Consider the following 23,989-nt stretch of genomic DNA (forward strand, 5'->3'; position numbering starts at 1 on the left):
TAAAAGGACAAAAAACAAGACCCCCTTTCTTGGCAATACAATTAAAACATTCCCCATAATCTCTAAGTCTTACTTTTCTTCGCCATTTGAAGTGAGTTTTTGGGAATTCTTTGCTCAGAGTCAACAGAACGTTTTAAAAGGATAAATATTTGACTTATTTTCTGAAGGGGAGGGGGAAGGAGTGCCCCCACATGAAGTTTTATTAAAGCTGAGGGCTTAAATGTTATTTTCCTCGAAGACGGCCGGGTTTGGTTTGCTTCTTCTTCTTCTGTTTCTTCGTCTTCGTCTTTTCTTTTTGGCGATCCTCCCACCCCACAAACGGGAGGAAAATCGGGGCTGGGCGAAAGGTGTTATTTATAGTGCCTCTTAGGGATTCAGTTCCACCTCTATTGTGCCTCGTCATCAACGCCTACTCGCCATATTTCCACCCACACACCCACGCCCCTTTTCTTCCCCCCCAACCCTAAAGGACGAGGGTATAAGAAGACCTCGTTGAAGGCTTCGGCTGTTGTCGCTGACGAGGGCTGGGGTCCAGGCGGTGCTCACTCGGGGAATTACTATCATCAGTACGTTTCGACTTGAGTATTCTCGTTCTTCTGCTCCAGAAGTCTCCTCAAGAAGTCTCGTTGTAGTGTTTTCTCGTAGTGCTGTGCATATCCGAGTCCAGTGATCTTATAATAAAAGTTTCTGAGGTGCCTCTGGTTGTTGGGGATCGTCTGAGATACACGTAGAGGAACCAGGAGCTGACCGACTCGTGAATGGTGCTCAGGATTGCGATGGGGGCCGGACACTTAAGTGGAATTTGATCGATTTCATTCTCAAATTCAGCCGCTGAGTTTCTGTTAGGGTCAGTCGAATCATGAAATAGAAAAGCTCTGCAGTTTGCTATACCACACTCGATACTTGAAATCGATGGACTTCAGTTTGCGAGGAATTTGTACGCGTTTTCTTGTATCTCCTGAACTTCGTAAATTTCTCATGAGTTGGAAAATGTCCCATTGACGACTTCCTTTTAAAAAGATCGATTTCCCCTTTTTTTCAATATCTTATTACTTGTTAATACTGATGAGCGCACAATGTGACACGGATATTTACCGCGAACGTGGTTATTTTGAAAGTTCTTACCGTTCATGCTGCATTTTCAAGGATTCTTCCAGTTCCTCACCGTTTCGAGCTCTCAAAATTCTTTAGTTCTTCATTGGACGTGGGGGTTGGGCATTCGCCTACCAATCTGGTAGCCCGAGTTCGCTCCCTGCTGCTGCCAATGAGGAACCAGAGGAAATTATTTCTGGCAATTAGAAATTCATTTCTCGATATAATGTGGTTCGGATCCCACAATAAGCTGTAGGTCCCGTTGCTCAGTATAACCAATTGGTCCCTAGTCACGTAAATAAAAATCTAATCCTTCGGGCCTTCAGCCCTTTATAGGAGAGCTGTTAATAAGATCAGTGGTCTGGTTAAGCTAAGATATACTTTTTAACCATCGAAATTCAAAAATTTCACATCAGTACTTTAGTTCTTGTGACATTCCGAAATCCTTAAAATTATAAAGTTCCTCCACTGAAAGTGTGTCTTCGCTAAAAAGCTAAATGGCATTGCTATAAAACTGCAACCAAGCAAAATTGAGAAAAAAATCAAACTTTAATTCGCTTTGTAAATTCAGGGTTAAAACAAACTAAACATCACGCTTCCTAGCTTAGGTCTGTACCTAATGTCCCCCTTGACCCAAACTCTTGTATTTTTTCAAAGTACAGACGCGAGCTTCTACATCAATTAAAGTCAAATGAAGTCTATAGAAGAACTAGAGTATTGTGAACAACTTTATCGTTAAAATAAGACCCATTATACATCATTTATTCTGGAACGAATCTGAACATTTGGACTTTACAAAAAATTATCTATGGCAACGCGATAATTTCTTCCGGTGTGTTGCATATATACATATACATATCTAATAAAAGGAGCCCACAAAAACGCCAAAATATAGAGAGAAAATACTATATTTCAGAGACTGCTGTCTCCCTCTTCGGTAGATTCATCTTCCTGAAGAGGGAGACAGCAGTCTCTGAAATATAGTATTTTCCCTCTATATTTTGGCGTGTTTATGGGCTCCTTTTATTAGATGGAATTCTGTTGTAACAGAACATTTTTACCATATATACATATTTATACATATATATGTATATATGTTTATATAGATGTAAGTAACCATAAAAGTGAGATTAGATATAGAGAAATTGCTTCGAGATTTCCTTTGACTAGCAAAACATCAAAATTCAGAATAACGTGAATGCTGAGTAATTAGGTCTGCTGAGTAAAGTGTAACAGTGAAATTTCTCTCCTACGAATTCATGGTCCCCCAAACAGCGTTCCTTTCTGTGATGGGTCTTAAAGGTGGATTTATCATCTTGCTTTCATCTTGACATTCTGAATGGAATAATCTATCATGCAGTTGTATTTTATAAAATTCTGTGCCGTTCAAGAATCAATTAACATCAGTACCAACCAACTAAGTAAATATCCCATACTTACGAAGGTTCTGCAAATATTATAAGCACCATATTATTATAAGCAACATTCTAGTCATTTCATTGAGGCCTTCTTCCTCCCTGCAGGTTGTACCATTCGTGTTTGTGAGTTCATCGAGCTGCTAAACACCTTATTTTCGCCCCGTAAGTGAACTACCACCACCACCAACCATGCCTGGCCACGTCAAGAAGAGCACAGGTCCCGACCCTGATCCCAGCGAGTACCTGTTCGTCTCCTTGGAGATGAAACGTCAGGATCAGACCAAGCCTTACGACGCCAAGAAGGCTTGCTGGGTCCCCCACGAGAAGGAGGGCTTCCTCGAGGGTGAAATCCAGGGCACGAAGGGCGACCTCATCAATGTCCTGGCTGGCGGAGAGACGAAGGCCTACAAGAAGGAACAGGTGGCCCAGGTGAACCCACCCAAGTTCGAGAAGTGCGAGGACATGTCCAACTTGACCTACCTGAACGATGCTTCCGTCCTGTACAACTTGAAGTCTCGCTACGTCAACAAGCTCATCTACACCTACTCCGGCCTCTTCTGTATCGCCGTCAACCCTTACAAGCGTTACCCCATCTACACCAACCGCGTCGTCAAGATCTACCAGGGCAAGAGGCGCAATGAAGTTCCTCCCCACATCTTCGCCATCTCTGACGGCGCCTACATGGACATGTTGCAGGGTGAGGAAGCTTTTGCTTTGAGTGATTCAGCATTGTATCACTTTTCACTGTGTGAAATTTCTGAGTTTAACACAGGAAAAAATGTAATTTCCCTATATATTTGAATCTGCGTACTTTGGTTCTTTATTATAAAACATACCAATTATACTTCCAGGTGGTCAGAACCAGTCCATGTTGATTACGTAAGTATACACTTCGTTTTGTTAGTACCGATTTCATTCTTTGGGCTTTTCAACATAGTTGGTGATATTGTTTTGCTAATTAAGAATAAAAATGTAAAATATTGCACTATTGTTGTATCACTGCAGTTTTCTACCAAAAGCTATTATAAAAAAAAATCAGGCAATACAAATTATTAGTTTTTTCACCTAAGTTTAGTAAGCCAGTTCATCTCGGTTGGTTTGTGAGGCCAGAAGTCCATACCAGACCTCTTATTCACTTAAATTATGTCAGCGTTGACTTCAAGTCAGCTCATTGAAAAACTAACCAGATATGAACGAGCTTTTAAAATGAACTCCCATTCTATTCACGGAAGCCTAACAGTTTGAAGAAAACTTATCGAAAACTACTTTTTTTCCCCTCCCAAAACCAGTGGTGAGTCTGGCGCCGGTAAGACCGAGAACACCAAGAAGGTACTGTCATACTTCGCCAACGTCGGTGCCAGCAGCAAGGCCAAGGAAGATACTTCCAAACCGGTAAGAATTTCGCTTGCTTTTTCTTTTTGTCCCAAGAGAGCAAACCACACACGCGTTTCATGACAGCATGTGATATAGGTCAGGCACATAGGGTGGAATAAACTTGAATTTCGTCAGCTAATAAAAAGCGTCGCGGAATAGGTTAAGAAATTTGTTAATGCTCTAAGGACCTCGTGAAAAGTACAACAATATAGTTTTTAAGTTTTCCTTCCGGCAGCCATCTTGCAAAACTCATCCACAAACGTCTCTTCCAACAGAACTTGGAGGATCAGATTATCCAGACCAACCCTGTCTTGGAGGCCTTCGGTAACGCCAAGACTGTCAGGAATGACAACTCCTCCCGATTCGTAAGTTGAAGATCACCAGAAAAACTCTGTTTTTTTTTTTTTATCTTAGATTCGATAAAGGAAAACCATGACTACCCAAACAACAAAGGTTCAGACGAATATAAAGTAAAATAGTGACTTTGGAAAAAGAAGTTATACATTAATCTGTTAACCAACTTAGTTATTGTGAAGACCTATATTCAAATAGCACAGAATTGCAAAGACTACAGAACTATGACTTTTAAATGACTTTAGTCTTAGACTCAAAATAGAACAGGAAGCACAGGACCTTTAATTTTCTAACTCCAGTTAATGAGAATTAAAAAACTTTCAAGGTTTGATTAAAGTTGAATAAAAAAAAGTATCTCCTGTCATTTCTAAAGTTATTATTCCATTGCTTCAACAGGGTAAGTTCATCCGTATCCACTTCGCTCCCAACGGCAAGCTGTCTGGAGGTGACATTGAGGTCTACCTGCTGGAGAAGGCCCGTGTCATCTCCCAGCAGTCCCTGGAGAGGTCCTACCACATCTTCTACGAGATGATGTCAGGGCAGATCGCCTCCATCAAGCGTGAGTATAAGAGTGATAAAGAAACGCAGGTGAGGCACTCCCTCCCTGCTTCTGTTACAAAATCTTTCAAACATTCGCATTGGTGAAGTGTTATAACACCCTACTTTCCCCTTCTTTCACTCCCAATGATGATGAACAAAGCTTACAGTTGCCTCATTTCATTATTCACTATTTTTTACCCTCCATCGGCAGCAACGTGCTTCTTGAGCAACGATATCTACGACTACCACTATGTATCTCAGGGCAAGGTCACTGTCCCCTCCATCGACGACGCCGAGGACATGCAGTTCTGTGACGTAAGTATCGGTCACAGTCAAGGACTAAATTTAGAAATATCATGAACCTTTTCTCACCCACTGTTTAACCCAAGTGACGCTGATGCCTTGTAGAAGGGGAAACTGGTGTCATTTTTAGTAAATTACTTTGTTTGCTGCAACAAGTTTGGAGGGCTTGAAATATATAAATGGGTAACACATCATAGTTGATGCATAAAATTTTTCACCAAAATTAGCGCTTCAGTAAAAGGTACTGAGTCCAGTACCGGTTTGCCACACATTGGTAAACACTGGAGACTCATTCTTTCCTATGGGAACAATCTGGAAGTCCCTCATTTTCATCCATGGATCAGAATCCCTAAAATTCCAACTTACAACTTCCAGGGTCATCGCAGCTGAAGTTGGAGGAAGAGCTTTACAGTTTGACGTTTCTTCCAGCTCTTCAGTAAGGTTTAGACCAGCCCTGTACTTTTAGCCCTGAACTAGACTCTCCCCATTCCCCGTCAACCGTAGTTTGTTGCAACCCCTACCAAGTGCATTTCGGTTCGGAGTGACCCCCTTTAACTGAGTGTTTCCCCAACCCCTCCCCCCTCCCCCCCTTTTTCTTCTTGCCTGAAAACCTGTTGCTCTTCAGAGATGATTCCATTGTACTAAGAACTGATTTTGTCTCGCTTCGAGACCTGTTTAAAATGTTTTCCCCTTCTCTCTCTTACAGCAGTAGCTTGACATGCGATCACTGGTACACACTAACTCCAAGAACCACACAAAACTCACCACACGACAAGAAACAAGTATCAAAACTTCTCTTTTCTCCCAATCACATCCTTGTGATCACAGAAAAGTTAACGATTAATTCGACGAAATTACTATTTGTATATTCATTCGCCAGCCTAATGTTCACCACAAATTATTAATAAATAATGTCTAATGGAATTATACAAATACCCTACCAGTAATATAGAATATGTGACGATTCATATACCATTTATTCTATAAAGATCACGGTTAATCATGCATATAATTTTGTCAGTCATGATCCTTCTTCAAATACCGTTTCAGCGAGTCATCGTCATCATTTTTTTAAAAAGCAAGTTTCGCTTTCTCTTCCCAGGATGCTTTTGACGTGCTGAATTTCAGCAAACAAGAGAAGGAGGACGTATACAAAATCACAGCTACTGTCATGCACTTCAGTAACTGCAAGTTCAAGCAGAGGGGTCGAGAGGAACAGGCCGAACCCGACGGTACTGCTGTAAGTAAAATTCAGTTTCTCGAGGATCCAAATGATAAACCGTAGCTTACGTTTGACAGAAATGTTCTAAAGATGTTCATTTCCATCTTGTATGTACTATTTAATATCACAGCCAATGCAACGCACATCAGTAAACACGGGTAAAAGTCTGCCAGCGTTGCAAGACTAAATTACTCGCAGTAACTTGAACTGAGAAATCTGATTTTTATTTTCCTGTAAATGCTGGAGTATGGATATCACTTCAAAGTCCGGGAAGAATGAATGACCTCAGTAAATCTTAATGCAATACACACTATGCTTTTATCTCTTGCAACCGCTGACAGCGACTTTCTCTTTACTAACGCAAACAGGCTGGTGAGATTATCGGTAAGCTTCTGGGTGTTGACGGAGAGGAACTGTACAAGAACTTGTGCAAGCCCAAGATCAAGGTCGGTGCTGAGTTCGTCGCTAAGGGTATGAACGTCGAGCAGTGCTCTTACTCCGTGGGCGCCTTGTCAAAGGGTCTCTATGATCGTATCTTCAAGTGGTTGGTCAAGAAGTGCAACGTCACCCTTGAGACTGGCCAGAAGCGTGCCATGTTCATCGGTGTACTCGATATTGCCGGTTTTGAGATCTTCGACGTAAGTTCGCGGATTTTACGAATCTGTGACTTAGCTTTTTTCAGGTTTCAAATAAAAGGCCCTTAGTTGTCTAAAAGCGCTTTGTCTGAGCCGTAGGATTAAGTTCGCCTGCTGAATAATGAAGAGGACTTGAGAAATTATGCAAAATGGTGTTTTAGTATCTAAACGAAAGCAACTAACTAAAATTATTTGTCATGTTTTTCGACAGTACAACGGCTTCGAGCAGATTTGCATCAACTTCTGTAATGAGAAACTGCAGCAGTTCTTCAACCATCACATGTTCGTACTGGAACAGGAGGAATACAAGAAGGAAGGTATCGACTGGACCTTTGTAGACTTCGGTATGGATCTCCAGGCCTGCATTGAGCTCTTTGAAAAGGTAACCAGCATTAGAAACGGGATTAACCAATATAACACCTTTGCTCGAGTATTTTCCTCAATATTCCGAGAAGATTTGGTGTATATTTCAATATCTATTAAAGGAAACTGTATGGAAAGCGGCCAAGAATCTTAAAGCCCCTGGTAATTCCACTTTATAACTAAAGGCCCTCTTCTTTCCTCACTTAGAAACTGGGTCTCCTCGCCATCCTTGAGGAAGAGTCTATGTTCCCCAAGGCTACCGACAAGACCTTCCAGGAGAAGTTGAACGTCAACCACCTGGGCAAATCCGCCGTCTTCATCAAGCCCAAGCCACCAAAGCCCGGTCAGGTTGAGGGTCACTTCGCCATCGTCCACTACGCTGGTACCGTCACTTACAACCTGTCTGGCTGGCTCGAGAAGAACAAGGATCCCCTGAACGACACGGTGATCGATCAGTTCAAGAAGGGTGGCAACGCCCTGCTTGTCGAGATCTTCTCTGACCATCCCGGCCAGTCCGGTGATGCTGGCGGTGGCAAGGGTAAGTCTGCAAATGGTCGTGGTGTTCATAGTTCTCAGTTCTTTAAAAAATAAAGCAAGACTCAGAATTCTGACAGTAAGACATCGATATTGCTTTCAGTCTTAATGTGCTTGCTGACTAGACTAAAAGTTCAAAGCTTCAAAACGAACGGACTTTAGGTATATATATCATTCCTGGTAAAAATGCTACTGAATCACAGCCGACAAAGGTGATTCACTTGCGAAAATCACGACAAACATTAAAATCGCAAATAAAAATATTTTTTTTTATTTCAGATGCTCGTGGTAAGAAGGGTGGCGGCTTCAAGACTGTATCATCCGCTTACAGGGTAAATACCACTACTCATTATATACTTAAGTTTTTGCAGGATTTAGAATAAATAACAGAAGAATAAACCTTTCTACTCAGCGAACATTTCACTTTGGTTCTTCCGAGTTTATTATCATCAATGCAATTTGAAATTGATAGACAAGAATACCCGAATATTCTGCAAGTTCCGTAACTTTTATAGAAAGTCACTTCTTGAGAACACTGTTGTAGTAGTATAGACTGTCAAGATACGTAAAGAATATATAACTCTAAGGAAATTACCCGTCACATTTCACACGTAGCTACCTCATTTTCTTCCGAGATACTTCTAGTCCATAACAGCTATGTAATAAAATCTCACTTATATCTTCTACAGGAACAGCTCAACAAGCTGATGGCCACCTTGAATGCAACCCAGCCTCACTTCATCCGTTGCATTGTGCCAAACGAAACTAAATCTCCTGGTAATAAACTGTGTTTTTTTTTTTTTGCTGATTAATTAAAATTTTGAAAAGTGATATGTAATAGTAACTTGAAACATTAACCGAATTTCATTCACAATAATCATGGCTTGATTCCAAACATGACAAGTACTGGCATAACAGGTACAAAGTCACGTTCCCATTAGCTTTTAAACCCCCACTCTCATCTTTTGCTCAGCCGAGTTCCATCAATTCTCACTTTCACCGAATTCTTCTCACCCGTCCTCTTCTTTCCGTTTGTTTCAGGTGTCATCGACGCCCCACTGATCATGCATCAGCTGACTTGTAACGGTGTGCTTGAAGGTATTCGTATCTGCCGTAAGGGATTCCCTAACAGGCTGCCATATCCTGATTTCAAGCACCGGTGAGTCTCATCCAGGAGAGAACATTAATTAAGTTCACCTTGGAGTCTTAGCGGCTTTAGTTTTCTCTCCATCATATGTATATGAGGATTTTATAAAGTATTGCATATTGACCTATTCTTATAAGGCCAAACGGTAATCCATTTTCAACATGGCAGTTTTTGATATAAGAATTTTCGTTGCATGCTTTGGGAAAGTACGGTTGAAGATGTCTTCGGTGACGATATTTAAGATACGTGATGGTTTTTGTTTAATGCAGTTCTAGCTCAGTCATCGCGAAATATCAAATGTTTGTGTTTTCACTACACTTCTTTTCAAGAGAGAAAAATATATCTAGATCACTTAACAGAAGCAGAACATATTTTACTATTTACATAGACGGATGCAATATATTTCTAAAAATTCATCAGAATCAACAAAAACCTCTAGCATCGAGAGTTAGGTTGAATTATACAATAATCAGTCATCATCAATCATCCCTGCAAGAGGCAAGGCGAACAGACGGAAAGACCACTATTGTCCTTTTTATGGAGAGATATTGCTGATCCCTTTGACAATTTGTATGTGAAATATTCATTTCTTGAACTGTCCCCTCATCCTCCTTCCATAGCTACAAGATCCTGGCCCCCAAGGAGATGGAGGAGATCGAAGACCCAAAGAAAGCCACCACAGTTTGTCTCGAAAAGGCTGGTCTGGAAGCTGAGCAGTTCCGCGTCGGTAACACAAAGGTCTTTACGACAGAGCAGAATGATTATCGTGACCAAACCCATTACTACCTTCATACTTAAACCCCCGATCCCTCCACGCACTCCCGCCCCTCCTCATTGCACATTTGATGTTTGTTGTCCTCCCTCGTCATATTCACCGATTTTATTTTCTGTGACGACCTTGATACCTCATGAGCACCAGTGAATTACCCACCTTTTTTCTACCCTCTACCCTGTACCCCAGTCTTCCATTTCGGACTCGAACCTCTGGGGCCACAGCCATGCACTCATCAGCACTGAGCAACGACGATGCAGTATATCCATCTCTTCCTGGTCTAAGCAGATACCCAAAAGTACTCTGGGACTCCTCCCAAAGCTCCTATCTCCAATATTTCACTTGACTCTAGCAGACAGATGTCTCGTGAGATAAACAGAACTTGAAACCCGTTTTGTAAATGTCCCCTGATTAATCAATACCTTTTTCCATTGTCATCCCACCTCCACTGATGATCACAAATGTCTTGAGACAACTGCTGGTATATTAGTATTTTTGCCCACCTCTGTATTCTTGGTGAATTTACAGGACTGCTGCACTGGATACAAGTTCTTCCATATATATTCTATATTTACAAATTAAGCCCTTCCCTCCCCCACATGTTCCATGATTTTCACCATGTATGTTGTTGATTAATTTGCTGGGGAAAGTTAAACACCACAGTGCATGAGTTTAATCCCCGAATTGCAAGGACAGGGAAGGTATTGTGTCATCATAAATACTTTCTAAGACTAGCAAGTATCTTCCCAACTTTCGTATCTGTAGATCCAAATCCCTCCTATCCATCGAAGTACAGGATCTAGAAATTCTGACAAGTCAACTAATACTATGAGTTAACATATAACTTGGAGTAAGTTACAGCATGTTAGAAAACCGTGACTTAAAGATTAAGCTTTGCCATCCAAATACCCCTTCTGTATCATATTGAGACCATCCCAACAGCACGAAGAAAAGAAACGCAGTTTTCCAGTATATTCTTGAGACAGTATTCGTATAATTTCAGTACCTTCTACCAAACTTCTCGTCATGATCCATACCAGTTACATTTCCTCCCCCCCCCCCCCATTTGTTCTACGTCCAATGAAAATTCCTCTTTGAGATTTCATTAAATTCTGTTGGCATTGCAGGTCTTCTTCCGAGCTGGTGTCCTCGGTGCTCTTGAAGAAATTCGTGACGACCGTCTGGCCAAAATCTTGTCTTGGATGCAGTCATGGATTCGAGGATACGCAAGTCGCAAGGCTTACACTAGGCTCCAAGAGCAACGTGTGGCCCTGATTGTCGTACAGCGCAACTTGAGGAAGTTCTTGCAAATGCGCACCTGGCCATGGTACCGCCTCTGGCAGAAGGTTAAGCCTCTTCTCAACGTCACCCGTGTTGAGGATGAGATGCGTGCCTTAGAGGAGAGGGCTCAGAAGGCTGAAGGCGAACTTGAGAAGGAGACCAAACTCCGCAAGGACCTGGAAACTGCCTTAGCCAACATTACTGAGGAGAAGAATAACCTCCAGTCCATGCTTGATTCCACCAAGGGTAACATGAGCGATTTCCTGGACAAGCAAGCCAAGCTCCAAAGTCAGAAGGCTGATCTTGAAGCTCAGCTTAATGTAAGTCATAGGGAAAATTTCTTTATCAAGTAAAGTACAGAGTAAACAAATTTTTTATTGAAATTTTTCTAAATGGGAATGACATTAAGGCTACTGTTGTGAGCAGAACTCATTTGCAGTACAAACCCATTTCTTGTTAGTGATATGATATCTAGTCTCGCATTTCTAACCTAAGCATGGAATTTACTTAATATGCTCTACATATCCGTGCATAACATTTTGTGATGGACCCTTGTGATTTTACATTGCAGGAAATAACTGAGAGATTGGCACAAGAGGAGGAATCCCGCAATCAACTTTTCCAGGGTAAGAGGAAGACTGATCAGGAAATCAACAGCCTCAAGAAGGACATTGAAGATCTCGAACTTACTGTCCAAAAGGTCGAGCAGGAGAAAGCCACCAAGGATCACCAGATCAGAACTCTCAACGAAGAGATCGCTCACCAGGATGAACTTATCAACAAGATCAACAAGGAGAAGAAGCACTTGCAGGAATGCAATCAGAAGAGCAGCGAAGACATCCAGAGCATCGAGGACAAATGCAATCACCTCAACAAGGTCAAGGCTAAACTTGAACAGACACTCGACGAGCTCGAGGATTCTTTGGAGCGTGAGAAGAAAATGCGCGGCGAGATCGAAAAGGGCAAGAGGAAGATTGAAGGTGACCTCAAACTGACCCAGGAGGCCGTAGCTGATCTCGAGAGGAACCAGAAAGAACTGGAGTCAACCATCCAGCGAAAGGAAAAGGAGATTGGCGCCATGGCATCCAAGCTCGAGGACGAACAAGGACTCGTTTCCAAGCTCCAGAGGCAAATCAAGGAACAGCAGGCTCGCATCGAGGAAGCCGAGGAAGAGATTGAACACGAAAGGCAGGCACGTTCTAAGGCTGACAAGTCAAAGACTCAGTTGGGTCGCGAGCTGGAAGAACTCGGCGAGCGTCTGGACGAAGCTGGTGGCGCTACTGCCGCTCAGATTGAGCTGAACAAGAAGCGCGAAGCTGAACTTGTCAAGCTGCGCCGTGACCTCGAAGAAATCACCATCCAGCATGAGGCAGCACTTGCCAGTCTCAGGAAGAAGCACAATGACGCTGTCTCTGAGATGTCAGAACAGATTGACCATCTCAACAAAATGAAGGCCAGGTAATGAGTGATGTCTTTCTTTCTCACTTTTACACTGCTGAAGATGAGCAGGGAAGCTTGTGCATATTGCTTGCCCAATAACAGTTTTCCTAATGTTATAAGCACTGTTTTTTCTCGCTTACAGGATTGAGAAGGACAAGGAGTCTGCCAAGAGGGAAGCTGATGATGCTAAGGCTGCTATGGATAGCCTGGGCAGGGACAAGGTAAGTACATTTCATTCCATCTTGCAAGAACAGCTCTTACAAATATCTCATTCCCCTTGCTCAATGAATATTTCAAAAACTCACAAAATGCAATTTTCGTCCCACTGTAGGCAGCAGCTGAAAAGACAATCAAGCAGCAGCAGCACCAGATGACCGAAGTTCAGTCTAAGCTGGATGAAGCCAACCGCACCATCAATGACTTCGATGCCACCAAGAAGAAACTGGCTGTTGAAAATTCAGATCTTCTCCGCCAACTGGAAGAAGCTGAGAACCAGATTGCCCAGCTCTCCAAAATCAAGTTGTCACTCTCCAACCAGCTTGATGATACCAGGAAATTAGCTGATGATGAATGCAGGGTAAGTTAAATGCATTTCTTGTTTCGGTATCCAGAAATAAAGCCTCTTTTCAATGTCAAAATAATACAGAAAAACTACAAAATTAAATCCGAGTTGACCGAAACATGAGGACTTTCTCTTTTGCTCTCCAGGAACGTGCTACTCTCCTTGGAAAGTTCCGCAACCTGGAACACGACATTGATGGTCTTCGTGAACAACTGGAAGAAGAAACTGAAGGCAAGGCTGACCTTCAGCGCCAGCTTTCCAAGTCTAACGCTGAGGCTCAGATGTGGAGGGCCAAGTATGAATCAGAGGGTATTGCAAGGGTTGAAGAGCTCGAGGCTGCCAGACTGAAACTTTCCGCTCGTCTCGAGGAAGCTGAATCACAGATCGAAGCTCTTAATGTGAAGAACATGAACCTGGAGAAGACCAAGCAGCGCATCAGCACAGAGCTCGAGGACATGCAGATCCAAGTTGAACGTGCACAAGCACTGGCCAACGCCGCCGAAAAGAAGCAGAAGAACTTCGACAGAATCATCGGCGAATGGAAGATGAAGGTTGACGACTTGGCTGCGGAACTCGATGCCTCCCAGAAGGAGTGCCGCAACTACTCCACTGAGCTCTTCAGAGTGAAGGCTGCCTACGAGGAGAACTTGGATCAGCTCGACACTGTTCGCCGCGAGAACAAGAACCTCGCCGATGAGATCAAGGATCTCATGGACCAGATCGGCGAGGGTGGACGCTCACTGCACGAGCTCCAGAAGAACTCCAAGCGTCTCGAAATTGAGAAGGAGGAGCTCCAGGCCGCTCTTGAGGAGGCTGAAGCTGCCCTTGAGCAAGAAGAGAACAAGGTCCTGAGAAGCCAGCTTGAGCTGAGCCAGGTCAGGCAGGAGATTGACAGACGTATTCAGGAGAAAGAGGAAGAATTCGAGAATACACGGTATGTTATTGGAAAATTCATTATATATACATATATAGGTTCAAGAGAAAATGCAATGCATTACTACCCTCATACTCATCTCCTTGCATCTTAATACTTTATTTTATCTATCTAACTATCTATTAATTAATTTTTTAATAAGTGGGAGCCCTTCTTTCCGTATTTCTCTTTACTTCCTCTTAATTCTTCCTAATGGACACTATTCATTGAAAGCTTGAATTTCAAGTCTATGGTCTCTGTAGTGGGCTTGTTCCATTTGAATAGGTATTATTTACAGAATAATAATAATGATTATATATATATATATATATACTATATATATATATATATATATATATATATATATATATATAGATATAGACATATATAGATAGATATATTATATATAATATTATATATTCATATATTAGTATGATAGTATATCTTATATATATATGCGATTATATATAGACTATTATATATTAATATTATATTCTATATTATATATATATATATAATTATTATATATAATTATATATCTATATAGATATCATATATAGATATATATAGATTATATATATATATATATATATATCTATAGTATAATCATATATCTATGTATATATTCTATATATCTATATATATATATCATATATACTTTATACTATATATATATTATATATATATATATATTTTATATATATATAATATATAATATATATTTATATATTATAATTAATATATCGCATAGTTGGTCTCCTTCACAACTCTCATGGAATATTAATGCATTAAGTATTTCTGGTGTCTATCATTTTGTAACATTTCTTCAGCTTCCTGTAACGTTTCCTATCTTCAAAGGCTATAGATCTGAAGGACAGGCTAAAAGCTGTCGCTTGTGCTGCGGAATTTAATTGTTCTTTTGTAGGGAAAATCTTTCATCCATTAACTAGTGTTTATAATCAAGGCAATCTTACCAAAAACTACAATGCGATGGAGATGCAACCGTACAAGCGGAAATGAAAAATAAGAAATTGAAAATTAACAAAATAATACAACTGAGTATATCTATATGGTGAGAGAGAGAGAGAGAGAGAGAGAGAGAGAGATAGCAAGGGACACCAATTTTCTCATTTCCAGATTATTCATAAATGCTACATAATTCCAAGTAAAAGTCACAGTAAAGACTTAGAAAGTGTTATAACGGTAATATCAAGTAGTAATATAGTATTAAATGGCATCTCTTCTCTTCTTCGTCCACAGCAAGTGCCATCAGCGCGCCCTCGACTCACTCCAAGCCTCGCTGGAAGTGGAGGCCAAGGGCAAAGCCGAGGCTCTCCGGCTGAAGAAGAAACTGGAATCCGACATCAACGAACTCGAGATCGCACTTGACCACTCCAATAAGGCCAACTCCGACCTCCAGAAGCACATCAAGAAGCTGCAGGGCGAAGTGAGGGACCAGCAGGCCCGCATCGAGGATGAGCAGCGCATCTCCTCCGAGTGCCGCGAGCAGTGCGCTATCGCCGAGCGTCGCGCCAACGCCCTCAACGGCGAGCTGGAAGAGGCTCGCACGCTTCTCGAACAGTCCGACCGCGGCCGCCGCCAGGCTGAGACCGAGCTGGCCGATGCTAACGACCAGATCAACAACCTCACCGCCCAGAATGGCTCACTCACCATGTCCAAGAGGAAGCTGGAGGGAGAGATGCAAACCTTGCATGTAAGTGTTCCAAAATCACCTTCGTGTGAACAAAATGAAAATCATCATAGGTTTTTTAGTGTCCTGGAACGCCTGAGCAGATATTTATTTATAGTCTAGATAAACTATTGGACCAATTGGTTTGGCCGAAAAAAAATTATATTTCATAATGAATCTTCTCTTTTTCATCCAGGCTGATCTTGAGGAGATGCTGAACGAGGCCAAGAACTCCGAGGAGAAGGCCAAGAAGGCCATGGTCGACGCCGCCCGCCTCGCCGACGAGCTCCGCGCCGAGCAGGAACACGCCCAGAACCAGGAGAAGATGCGCAAGGGCTTGGAAGTCACCGTCAAGGAACTCCAGGTCCGCCTGGAGGAAGTCGAGGGCAACGCCCTGAAGGCCACCAAGAAGGCTCTGAGCAAACTGGAAGGCCGAGTCAAGGAGCTGGAATCCCAGCTGGATGACGAATCCCGTCGCCACTCCGACGCCCAGAAGAACCTGAGGAAGTGCGAGAGGCGCATCAAGGAGCTGACCTTCCAGTCCGACGAGGACAAGAAGAACCACGAGAGGATGCAGGACCTCGTCGACACCCTCCAGCAGAAGATCAAGACCTACAAGCGCCAGATCGAGGAGGCCGAGGAAATCGCCGCTCTGAACTTGGCCAAATTCCGCAAGGCGCAGCAGGAGTTGGAAGAGGCCGAGGGAAGGGCTTAAGATGGGGGCGACTTTCGAAGAGATTCTCACGTAGGGGATGAAGAAAAAGAAAAAAAAAAGAGCCTTCCTTGATGTTTCGAATGCCTCATTTGCTGTTCAACTCACACACACACTCTTCCATCAGTATATCGGTTAGGAAAGAAACAGAAAGAAATACACCTCTAGTAGAAGACAGCAAACCCCTACTAGTCATCATAACAACTTGTTGACAGAAACTTAGAATTTGTAACTTGGATTACTATACTTCAAGGAACGCAACAGAGATCTTCATATACGTTGTTATTAAGCAGCTTCGTATGCGAAATGAATCCGTAGGATGCTGCGCTGCTTACAAATATTTGTTATTTATACGCAAAACAGGAAGGATAATAAAATAGAAATTAACATATATCTTTGCATAATAAAGCAAAAAAAAAACAATGGATTTTTATATCATATCCTCTTTGCTCTCAAAACTGGACGACGGGTTGGAAAACTTATGGCATAGAATTATGTTGCATTAATATTGTGGAAAAGAATTAAGTTCACCAACGTTCAAATCAGACGATTCATTCTTTCTTTATGATAAATACAATCGAAATTCATCTAAAATGAAGGAAAGTATTCGAGATGAAAAACAGTGAATGCTTAAAAATGTACGGCTTTATTTTTTATAGAAGGAAGCGAAGTGGGATAAAGTTAAGCAAGGAAATTTATATATATATATATATATATATATATATATATATATATATATACATATATATATATATACATATATATATATATATATATATACATATATATATATCATATATATATATATATATATATATATATATATATATAATGTATATATATATATATATATATATATATATATATATATATATGTATATATACACACACACACACACACACATATATATATATATATATATATATATATATATATATATATATATGTGTGTGTGTGTGTGTGTGTGTGTGTGTGTGTAATACCTTTCCTCTCTAACTTACTTGCACAACGATAAAGTGAAAGAAAAACTACACGAGAAACATAATTACCAGTATCATTTAGGAAGGAAATGATGATATTAAATTCAACTTACCTTGCCATCGGTCTGAGGGTCCAAAATTCTCACTCGAACTGATAAGTTATATTGATGTTAGTGCGATACACTTCCAAAACACACTCCATCTGAAAGGGAGAAGTTATTTGGTTATTTTAACAAACAATGAACTTTATTTATTTGTTCAGCAGATGAAACCTATCCATACGGAACAATCCCACAAAAGGGACCTTTCACTTGAAATTCAAGGCTCCAAAGAACATGTTGGTTTTAACCTCCCGACGCAGCAGACTCCACACCGCAGCAGTAACTGATCATGATACAGAGCCAGTGATTTTTCATGGGCCTGGAGGAAGCGCGAACTCATGCATAACATCTGAGTGGGCATGCCAAGACACTAACCACTATACCAGTGACCTGTTTGAATGTTAGTGATTTATCAAAAAGAGGATTTAATGTGTAGCCGATGTCCTACTGTCTCACGAAAGGATTAATCATGAAAGACTGTAATTGAATTTTCATTATTTTGCTGTATGAATGATAAGGTGTAACCAAAGCTTACGAAGGTTAAAAAACAGCCTTATAAAGGAAGTCGTGCAATTGGAACATTAGAAGTTCAAGCAAAGTTGCAGTACATTACTACCATAATACTATTCTCATTGCATTATAATATCTTTCTATCCATTTGTTAATTCATTAATATTTTTTGAATAAGTGGTATTTCTTCTTTCTGCATTTCCCTCTACCTCCTCTTACTACATCCAATGAACACTATATTGTTTGGAAGCCTCAATTTCAATTCAATTGCCCCTTTGGTAGGCTTACTCCATATGAATAGGTTTCATCTTCTGAATAATGATACAATGATGACAGTGCTGTGAGACATTGTAAATAAATGACAAATGATTTATGACAGAGTGAAGAATAATAATTGCCTTGCGAGAGAGTGTAAAAAAAGAGTAACCACAGTTTCATGAAAATGAAAAATGAATAATTATGATCACCAAGAAAAAAAATCGTGCAGAATGAATGCAAATGAAGAAGAGTTGCCTTTTAAAAGGAAAAATAATGGACGTTAATATTGAGAGCGAATGTTAAAAAATAAGACGATGAATGAGTGAAAATGAACAAACTAATAAACCGTTGCTTTGAGAACAAGAGGAAATAATATGTATATGAATTAGGAATTTGAAGACAGAATATCCCATCACAGTGAAAATGATTAACAGCTGAACTATATATATATATATATATATATATATATATATATATATATATATATATATATATATATATAATATATATATATATAAATAAGAATGAATAACTATGGTCTATTAAAACGAAAAAGAAAACCCAGCGGCCTTGAATATTAATTTTCATGAGAAACTAATAAAAATATATGAAAGATCATCACTCAATAACAAATTTCGTCAATAATAACATTAAACGGCGAAATATGAGTTGATGGGAAAAATTGCAAGGTAAAAATTTATTTTTCGGTTATTGTTCAGTTCTATGCTTACTTATCGATTGCACGTAATACTGCCAAAATAAACATTAAAGTTGTACCGGAACAATTCACCTTAATCTTGGGATCTGATGCTATAGAATCATTCAACCTTTTGTATTCCTCTAAAAAAAAAAAAAAAAAAAAAAATACATACATACATATTATATATATTATATATATATATATATATATATATACATAATATAATATATTATATAATATATATATTTTATATATTAATAATATAATATATAATATATATATATATAATATATATACATATATATAGATAATATAATATATATTTTATATATAATATATATATTAAATATATACATATATATACAATATATATATATATATATTTATATATATATATATATATATATATATATATATATATATATATATATATATATATATATATATATATATATATAATTATTACAGCAAATGATCAAACAATAATGAAAAAAATGCACGAAAGAGACGTGATACATAATTGAAGGATATTACACACGTCAGTTCACATTACAATTGCGGAAGGTATAGACATACCCTACGGCAATCTTACGCGCTCTTTTGTTTGCGCGCGCGCAGTGCCACGATGCCGGAAGTTGGTCACATTGCAGTGGATACCAAATGTTTTCTGTTCATCTGAATTTTAAAGACTTCAGTTCAAATTTCCCTGTCGGGTTATAACCAGTACCATTATCTCATAAGTTATTCATGTAGCTGCATCTTATGAAGACTACAAAACTTAGAGAGAGAGATATAGAGAGAGAGAGAGAGAGAGAGATAAGACGACTTTGGGAGACAAAATGGCAGTGGAATATGGTAAATAATATCCGGAGTAAACCTTATATTGCTGCTTCAATACACATGAGAATTCGAAAGGAGAGAAGAAGCCGAGAGAACATACAAGAGCCAGTCTATAGTGGGCATCTTGGCACCGTGCCCGAAACATGAGCGAAATGGGATTCCCACCAGCGCGGGGTATGGAGACCAAAGCCACCGGTACCCGTGGCCCCTGGCCTGCCGTTGGAAGCTGGTCTCACTCTTTTAATAAGTTGAATGTTGAAGTAAATATGTAACAAACTTCTACAAACTCTAACAAAACACAAATGAATTATTATTATTATTATTATTATTATTATTATTCTCACTGGCCTCCGGGTTGAATAAAATCCTCTTATGCAATTAGGTTAGTTCTGCTCACTGCTTCTTCGAGCAAAGCCGTGCCAGAGTCATTTATACAGCAGGCAGTGCTAAGCTAATAATGTAGGTCACATTTGTCACTTGCCAACAGTAAAAAGTATAAAAGCTTCCAAGGGGGGTTCCCCCCACCCTCTCTATCTCTCTCTCTCTCTCTCTCTCTCTCAATGTTAAACAGCATATATTTGCTAATAAGTTTCTAAAATGTTAACCAACGTATATGCATCACCAGACGACTTCATAAACACAAATCGTGAACAAACACTGATGACTAAATAGAACTTAGCAAACCTAAAATGCTTCTGTAAACAAATAAAACACAAAGACAGACAGCAACACATTACCGACAAAGACACACGAGACTGTGTTTGCACGACTCAAAGCAGCGGTTCTATCGAACTACCAACTAAAAGAGGAAATAAATAGAGGGGTTGTCGTCATTGAAGTATGAGGGGGCTGACTCACTCCCAAGGAAGTGGGCTTGAATACCCCATTTCTACATACTATGCTGTGCACATACTGTATATAACCGAAATAACTATCACAAAAACTACTTGTTTTTCCATCATCATACACACAAATTTTCGAACAAATCATACATACACATATATATATATAACATATACATCTATATTTATATGTGTATGTGTATTATTATGCATGTACATATATCTAATATACATGTTATATATACATACACATATATAAACTATGTATATAAATGTCATACATATATATACATATACATGTATATATAGTATATATACGTATACATATGTTATGCCTATGTAAACAAATTCTTCTGTTAAAACACGATACGTCTCATGTATAAAAGGCCCATTTAAACACTCTGGTTCAAAGCTAAAGACTATATTTCGCTGGACTGACTCCCACCCTTATCAAGTAGCGAATGACAGAAGAATTAACTTCTTCTGTCATTCACTACCTGATAAGGGTGGGAGACAGTCCACCGAAATATAGACCTTACTTTCAAACCAGAGTGTTTTAATGGGTCTTTTATATATACATATATACAGAGCATTAAAGTGAGAGATAGCACCATGATTAAAAGCAGATCGCTAAGGAAGACTCTTGCACACACTTACACAAACACACGCACACAAAGGCTGTCTTGTTGCAACAATAGACTTCTTGAAATTCCTCGCCGAAGAATCTCTGTTTCAGTTCTGTTCTTTTTGGCAGCAGCCAGCATCTCCTCCTCTTAAGCGACCGGCTATAAAAATGAAACGGGGATAAAAAACAACAGGTAAAAATAAACGCTATCGGAGTCTCTCTACTGCAGTGTAGGTTCTCTCCTACAGCTATCCGTCCTGTGGACGGTCAGTTGATAAAAAATAATAAAAAAAATAAAGAAAGCCTCCAGAGAAAGTGGGAGAAAGTGTAGAAGTTTGGGGGCTTTAGTTAGGAAAACTGTGAGGTTTGGGGTTTGGGTAAGTAAGCCAAGGGAAAGGTTGATGGGGTGAGGTTTACATCCTGACGACGGTCAGTTGATAATTAAAAAATAATAGAAAAAGGAAACCTCCATAGAAAATGGGAGAAGAAAGTGCAGAAGTTTGGGGTTTGGGATTTTGAGTTAGCGAGCCAAGGAAAATTTTGGGGGTGAGGTTTAATCAGAGTGAAGGAAGTGGAATTATCAGGTGAGAATGAGGAATAAAAGAAGGAAAACGATTGGGATGAAAATTTGTAAAATTAAGAGTAAAGGGAATAAGAGGAAGAACTAAGGGAGTAAATGAGGAAAGGAGGCTCTTAGGGGGACCAGAGGGGTGGGGGTGGGGGTGGGAGGTTGGGGGATGGGGGGTGGGTTGTTTGTGACTGAAATACACTGGAGGTATTTGCCGGTGATAGAAGAATGTCGTTCATGTGGACTGTTTGTGGTTTAAGGAGAAGGAAGCGGAATGATTTCGTTGGAAGGGGGAGGGAGGGAGGGAGGGGAGGGAGGGAGGGAGGGAGGGAGGGATAAAGAGGGAGAGGGAGATAAGGAGTGAGGGAGGAAGGAAGGGGATGGAAAATGAAAACTGATAGCTGAGTAAGGCAGGAATATCTCTACAAATATTTTAAATGTAACTCCTTTTTTAGTGGGTGTTTTTTATAAAATGGTTGCGAATTGATCACTTGACAATTTCTTCTTGTTAAGTAAATCCTTAGGGATTATTAATTATCTATATTACAAGCATCAACGTCTTTTAAGAGGTGCCAGTTTGAGAGTATTTGCAGGTGTTTACCTGCAATTTAAGAGTGCAGACTTGCAGCCAAAACACAGTTAATTGGAAATTTTCTCATGAAAAAAAACACAATGGAGTACGAAGTAGTTTATTCAAGTATGCTCGAAAAAAGTAACACGTGTGTTTGTGTGTGTGTGTGTGTGTGTGTGTATGTGTGTGTGTGTTCTACAATCTGTCTCTTCGCTGACACAAGTGTCATGTAGTACGTGTCCCCACCCCCGTTGTCACTACATCGTCAGATTTTCGTAGTTTTGTATTGCTACATTGTTGACTTAAAGCTTAAACTACCTACACCAACGTCCCAACTGCTTCTTAGAGAAACACCATTCGTTGCTTTACGACAGATGAGAATGAATGGGCGATCGTCAGAGTGATTAAGAGGTAGCCCACTTCACCTCTGAGATAAAATCTGTCTCTCTCTCTCTCTCTCTCTCTCTCTCTCTCTCTCTCTCTCTCTCTCTCTCTCTCTTAATGTCTCACTTAGCTTCCGTTTCTCTTTATTGTATTTTGTCACTGCAGTCCGCAAGAGATGGATTTGCACGCGGGCGTATACACACACACACACACACACACAAGCTACACATGTATTCTCACTTGACAAATTTAAAAATAAATAAATATATATATATATATATATATATATATATATATATATATACATATAATATATATATTAATCAATTAATTATTTCTTGAATGTTTTGATTAACGTTTCCTGTACATCTGCATGTCAAATCTATATATGCGAAATATCTTTAGAATGCTTCAGAAGGTTTGCTTCTTGGCACAAAAAGATCACGAGAAATATTAAAATAATATTGACTGCCTGATGGATATATATGTACATACAACCGGCTCAAAAAAGTATAAATCCATCTGGGTGGTCACCCCTAGGGGCTGGTCAGTTTCGGAAGGATCGACATATGGCGGCCGAAGTTGGTTGAAGGGTTTTAATTATTAATGATATAAAGGCAACGGTGTTCGATATTTAGGGTGAGTAGAAGTTCAGAATTAAATTCCTACCAATTTCAAAGAAAGTTTTATGCATTACTACTGTTAACATTAATCGTTAAAATACTGTTATGAATAGAATAGAACAGAATGAAGTATTTAGAGCAAAGGCCCAGCGCTGGGACCTATATGGTCAGGGAAATTGAGGGTAAAAAGGTTTGAAAGATGTATCAGGAGGCAAACCTCATCTGTTGCTCTAAGGAACAATTGTCAGGAGAGGGGGTGGAAAGTAAGATAAAAGAAAGAGAATATGAATAGAGGCACAGTAAAAGAAATGAAAGTGGTTGCATCTAGGGGCCGAAGGGATGTTGCACAGAATATTAAGTAATCCTTACGAGGAAATGCTATCGTGATGAAAAAACAATATTTTTATTTGACTTTTGTATGACTTAAAGTTTATTTTCTAATTGTTCCAGATCTCGTTCTCAAAGCCAAAAATTTAAATCATGAATGATGTATAAGAATGAGACAAACGAAAAGATGAAACCAATCAACATAATTAGTTTTTTTAATTTTATTAAGAAAAGTTGTATCGATAAAAAAAAAAGTTGAGACGCAAGAAAATAATACAGTAATATTAATACAGTTGAGAAAGATGGA

General features: G+C 39.6%; 2 protein-coding genes across 3 annotated transcripts in view; one reads left to right on the forward strand and one right to left on the reverse strand.

Moving 5' to 3' along the window:
- The window catches only part of LOC135196464 (retinol dehydrogenase 13-like), a 152,690-nt gene that overhangs the window by 127,037 nt on the left and 1,664 nt on the right, over window positions 1-23,989 (reverse strand). The window contains exons 1-2 of one of the 2 annotated variants that reach the window (XM_064223314.1): window positions 21,242-21,296; window positions 17,447-17,535 (exon numbers count right to left, since the gene is read on the reverse strand). The gene's annotated coding sequence lies outside the window, so the exon portion shown is untranslated. Of the gene's footprint in view, window positions 1-17,446; window positions 17,536-21,241; window positions 21,297-23,989 lie in introns of those variants that run through there. The other variant, XM_064223315.1, reaches the window with a different exon arrangement.
- Window positions 412-16,775, forward strand: LOC135196460 (myosin heavy chain, muscle-like). The gene is made up of 22 exons (XM_064223305.1): window positions 412-566; window positions 2,616-3,207; window positions 3,362-3,389; window positions 3,800-3,902; window positions 4,160-4,249; window positions 4,635-4,797; window positions 4,990-5,093; window positions 6,184-6,321; window positions 6,672-6,941; window positions 7,150-7,320; window positions 7,509-7,839; window positions 8,115-8,167; window positions 8,525-8,612; window positions 8,877-8,994; window positions 9,603-9,720; window positions 10,882-11,355; window positions 11,607-12,493; window positions 12,618-12,696; window positions 12,807-13,052; window positions 13,184-13,971; window positions 15,211-15,664; window positions 15,837-16,775. The coding sequence occupies exons 2-22, from the start codon at window positions 2,700-2,702 to the stop codon at window positions 16,353-16,355; spliced, it is 5,730 nt and encodes a 1,909-aa protein (XP_064079375.1). The 5' UTR covers window positions 412-566; window positions 2,616-2,699; the 3' UTR covers window positions 16,356-16,775.

This window comes from Macrobrachium nipponense, chromosome 17, assembly GCF_015104395.2.
Source record: "Macrobrachium nipponense isolate FS-2020 chromosome 17, ASM1510439v2, whole genome shotgun sequence".
In the NCBI taxonomy this organism is placed as follows: domain Eukaryota; kingdom Metazoa; phylum Arthropoda; class Malacostraca; order Decapoda; family Palaemonidae; genus Macrobrachium; species Macrobrachium nipponense.

Bases quoted from the DNA above. Each gene is read 5' to 3' on its own strand.
- LOC135196460 (XM_064223305.1), top strand. From the start codon at position 2,700: ATGCCTGGCCACGTCAAGAAGAGCACAGGTCCCGACCCTGATCCCAGC. The intron at 3,903-4,159 runs GTAAGAATTTCG...CTCTTCCAACAG, and splicing joins AGGAAGATACTTCCAAACCG to AACTTGGAGGATCAGATTAT. The intron at 13,053-13,183 runs GTAAGTTAAATG...TTTGCTCTCCAG, and splicing joins TAGCTGATGATGAATGCAGG to GAACGTGCTACTCTCCTTGG.